Below are 4,774 nucleotides of genomic sequence, written 5' to 3'. Positions count from 1 at the left end.
TGCAGGTGAATTTGTGGCGGATATGGAAGGATCCATTGGGGCCTTGGAGGGAAGTGAGGGGGGAGGTGTGGGCGCAAGTTTTGCATTTCTTGCGGTTGCAGGGGAAGGTGCCGGGAGTGGAGGTTGGGTTGGTGGGGGTGTGTGGACCAGCATTTATTGTCCATCCCTAATTGCACAGAGTGCTGTTAAGAGTCAACCACATTGAATTGATGATCCTAAGCTTTTAATTTACCTGACTTCCTTTCATCTTTGTTCAGTTGTTCATTCATCTTCATGAGCGTAATACAAGTATTCCCTAAAGACTTTTTCAATTCAGAGATGATATTCTCAGGTTTAGGATTATTTTCACAAGCAGCGTAGTGAGATTCTTGCTCGACAGCGGTGAGTTCCCAATTGAGATTCATTATTGCTTCTTAAACATCATGTTTAACAGTCTAACTTGCAACAGGTTGTGATCTTAGACATTCCTGATGAAGAGCTTACGCCCAATACATCGACTCTCCTGCTTCTTGGATGCAGCCTGACCTGCTGTGCTTTTCCAGCGCCACACTTTTCGAGTCTTACCAAACTATACAAACTAGCTTCTGGATAATTTGACATTGGAAACCAGAGCAGGTCCTTGGCGGGTTCAAATCACCACTTGCTCCAAAGGATTGCTATTTTAGACTCTCAGCACAAAATCTTGGGCATGCTCCATGGGCACCAGCCACACACACCCCAAGCCAATGGATGCTGACATCCAATGTGTGCCATCCACTAAGAACCCCAGTGGCACATCTCTGATTCACTTACAGGACGCTTCTGCACCTAAGTGTTACCACTCACGCTAACCCAGCAACTCTCACTGTAATGCGACAGCAAGGACACTATACATTCAGGGATAGGCACTCAGCTCATGGACTGGACCAGGCTTCATCACCAAGATCTTTGCTTGCTCTCATAGCGCCCACTCACTTTGAGCCTACCTGGATGCTCACAGCATCCCTGCCTTGCATTATCTTGTCTTAGCTTGTTTTGTGCTTTGCCTCCACTCCATTCTCCACTCCCCCACCATTACAACACCTGTCTTGATTCTGTCTGCCCTATTATGGTCTGTTTTTCTCCTGGAATGGCAGAGATCCTGATATTAGGGAAGATGAAGGTGGATGTCACAGCTGTTACTATTGATGCAGGTGGAGAGCTGTCTTGAGCAGAGGGCATGCAGGATTAGTGTTGTCAGGGGTCAGAGTGTGTGTCAGCGAGTCAGGGACGATAGTGCAGGCAGTAGTGAGAGTGATGGAGCATAAGCATTGGTAGGAGGTGGTTGCAGTAACAATGATAGAGTAGGTGTTATACCACTGACACTGACAGAGTGGAGAAGGACATTGACCTTCCTCTTACAGTGCTGGTCCAGACAACTGTGACTGCTGTATCCAGGGTGGCAACATTGGAGTAGATTGGCATAATCTGGTGTCATGGTTTCCACTGCTGGCCCTGGGGGAAGAGCACATCCCACCTGTGTACTATTGTTTATCATGACATCCAGGACTATGTACACAAAGCAGGGTACCCCTTGTGTCATATGTGGGTCAAATGTCAGGAATCATGAGGGTAGTTCCAGAGTGGCAATGCTTGTCTGGGTGCACTAAAGGCTTTTAAATGTGGCACCGGTGCCAAGGATGTGGATCAATTCTGGAACCTCCAGTGAGTGGTGAGATGCTCTTGGAATGTCATATGGTAAGATGGGGCAGAGGTCAACAGGATACATGCTGTTGGGATGGGAACACTAATTAATGCAATGTGGTAGGTAAGATATAGCCTTACAGTGAGAATCACTCCATCAAATTGAATGAGACTTGCATTTAGCCAAAAAACATAAGATTGACAAATAGATTCTGTGGGCTTCTGTCTAAACGACATGAATATGAAAGTTTAGTTTGACTCTGGATTGGTCTTCTAATGTGGTCCATATCTTTTAGGGATCTTTTAGCTCTTTAGCCATTAATTCTGATGTGTATGTCTGTGTAGATCGTCGTACCCAACTGCTAAGTAAATCTTAATGGCTTGATTTTCTGACACACCTGAATCTAGAAACTATAGTGCTATATGCTGTTCATACATTTCAAAATTCTGTTAGGAAGTCTGCTGTGTCCCAATTTAATCTAAATAATTTTGCAGACATTCTGAAAATATGCCTTTAGCCGTTTCTTGCTTTCTGTTATTGTGGCTACACTTGCCTTTCTCAAGTGAGCTAAACCGCCTCTTGATAGGGCTTTGTCCACTTACCTACAAGCTATGTTATCAACACTGATGCTGCAGCATACAAAGACATTGAGAGTTTTCTTACAAACTTTGGCAAGACTTAAGAGTGTTGACCATTTGTTTCACTTGTAAAATAACTTATTTGCTGTCTATTCAAGCATGATAGGCCTCCTCAGCTAAATGTTTTCACTGATATCCACCATGTCATGTTAATGAAAATGTTCAATTAATTGGCCACTTGTCATGTTTAACTCTGCAATTTATTTATTTAAAGCAGTACAACCCATTATATATTATGAGGAGATGTTTGCAAACCTACAGCAGATCATATGGCAGATGGTGTTGTAGCATTGTATACAAATAGGAGTCCTTAAAGGTGAACTTTCTTACTGGCAAGTAACAGGAGGGTGGCGAACAATGTTCCCCATTATTTGTTTTGCTGCTGCGCAGATCTCCAGGGTATGAATTAGGCAGCAGTATCTGGAAGCAGAAGTTATTCATCAGCACATCGATCAATGGTCATGAAGCTTCCCAGCAGTTTCTCAGCTTACAAGAAACATCGCTGGCCAGGATTGTGCTGGAATAGTCAAGGCAAATGAATAAATAAGGGTTTCAGCAGATGATCTGAAAGGTAACATCAGGCAGTATAATGGTGGTCCAGAGGTTGTTTCAATGTTTAGCTCTGGTCAAAATAGCACCAAGGTTGTGAATATTGTTGTCAGGATCGAACAGTTGCTAGAAAGAGGGATAATGACGGTGTCATAGCCTTCCCAGTATCTCATTTCTGCTCATCCAGGCACCATAAAATCCCGACAGTGCAAAAAAGATGCCATGCTGCCCATTGAGTCTGCACTGACCCTCCAAATAGACCCCACCATATGCCAGTAACCGTACATTTACCATGACTAATCCACCTAACCTGAACATCTTTAGACTGTGTGAGGAAACCAATGCATCTGGTGAAAACCCATGCAGATATGGGGAAAATGTGCAAACTCCATACAGACAGTTACCCAAGGCTGGAATCGAATGCTGGTCCTGTGAGGTAGCAGGGGGTAATCACTGAGTCACTGTGCTGACTCTATCAATCCTGATTCCCTGACCAGGAAGAATAAGAGTACTGAATCCTAACCGCTAGACCACCAGGGAACATATAGATGTGTACAAACATTTGCATGCAGAGTTATGTCATTTACTTTATTCCAAGATATTAACAACACATTGTCACCATTCAAAAATGGATTTTTTGGTGATGATTCCACTATTTGCATTTACAGTTCCCTTAGATTTAAAACACAGTGGCTAGCACTGCTGCCTCATGGTGCTAGGGACCCATCTTCAATTTCAAACTCAGGTGATTGTTTATGTTGGGTTTGCATGTTCTCCCCATGTCTGCATGGTTTCGTCCATGTGCTCCATTTTCCTTCCACAGGCTAAAGATGTGCAGGTTAGGTGGATTGGGAAAGCTAAGTTTCTCTGTAGTTTCCTGGGATGTGCAGGCTGGTTGGATTAAGTACAGTAAATGCAGGGCTACAGGGATAGGGTCAGTGCTCTACAGAGGGACAGTGCAGACTCAATGGGCCAAATGGCCTCTATCTGCACTGTAGGGATTGTAAGATTTGAGATGCATTTTTACTGATCCCATTCCCATCTCCTTTTGCTTTCTAGTTTTGTTCTCTAATCTTTCCTGCATTCCACCAAATAACTGATATGAGGAAAATGTAGGAAAACACAGTCATACTTGGAAACCAACTTGGCACTAGGAATGACGACATTATACACTTTTCACTGTACTCATGCAGTTGTAATCACGTGACACTAAAATCTAATTCTAATTCTACTGGTGATATTGATCTTCCACATTTACCTGTATACAAGATGAGTCAAACCACTGTGTCCCATTGCCTAGTATTGAGTGGAATGATAAGAAACTACAACTCCCAGAATCCACTGCGGATTACGTCACCAGACGGTGGTTGTCTGAATGAAAGGTTAAGACGAAAAAATAATCCTGATTGTCTTCAGCTGAATAGTAATTTAAATTAAACATATGTCCAAGTGGACTCAGGAAAAGAAAGTCTGTTTCTAAAGAAATGCTGAGGTAGTTTCTAGAATGGTGACGTTATAAATGTAGGCGGGGTGACGGAGTACGCTTGCGCGGACAGCAGTGCGGAGGGATACGCTTCAGCTCAGACTCTGTTATCCAGCGCTTTCTCTGGGGCCGGCGGCAATGTTATCAAGGAACGAGGTGGTGAAGCGGTCTGAGGAAGCTTCGGCTGAAGAACGGCAGGTAAGGGACGGGAGCCCGGCCCAGGCCCAGGCCCAGGCCCAGGAAGGGTCTCCGCGCTCGGGGGGGCGAGACCGAGGGCGGCTGTTACTGGAGGGAAGGGGCTGGCGGCACTTGCATTCCCGGGCGCATAAAGCTACATTCAGAGGCAGCGTTGCGCTAACCGCCCACCGTCTCCTTGGGGGGGCTGTGCTCAGGCCTGGGGGTGGGGGTCTTAGATGGGCTGCCGAGGGGAAATGGAGCACT

General features: G+C 45.0%; 1 protein-coding gene across 1 annotated transcript in view; it reads left to right on the top strand.

The window, feature by feature from the left end:
• The first annotated feature begins 4,390 nt into the window (after positions 1-4,390).
• Positions 4,391-4,774, top strand: part of arpp19a (cAMP-regulated phosphoprotein 19a) — an 11,829-nt gene continuing 11,445 nt past the window's right edge. The window contains exon 1 of the mRNA XM_043677392.1: positions 4,391-4,531. Within this exon, the coding sequence (XP_043533327.1) occupies positions 4,472-4,531 (60 nt within the window). The 5' untranslated portion in view covers positions 4,391-4,471. The remainder of the gene's footprint in view (positions 4,532-4,774) is intronic.

Source organism: Chiloscyllium plagiosum, chromosome 36 (genome assembly GCF_004010195.1).
Source record: "Chiloscyllium plagiosum isolate BGI_BamShark_2017 chromosome 36, ASM401019v2, whole genome shotgun sequence".
NCBI classification, from domain to species: Eukaryota; Metazoa; Chordata; class Chondrichthyes; order Orectolobiformes; family Hemiscylliidae; genus Chiloscyllium; species Chiloscyllium plagiosum.
This window is presented reverse-complemented; position numbering and strand designations above follow the sequence as displayed.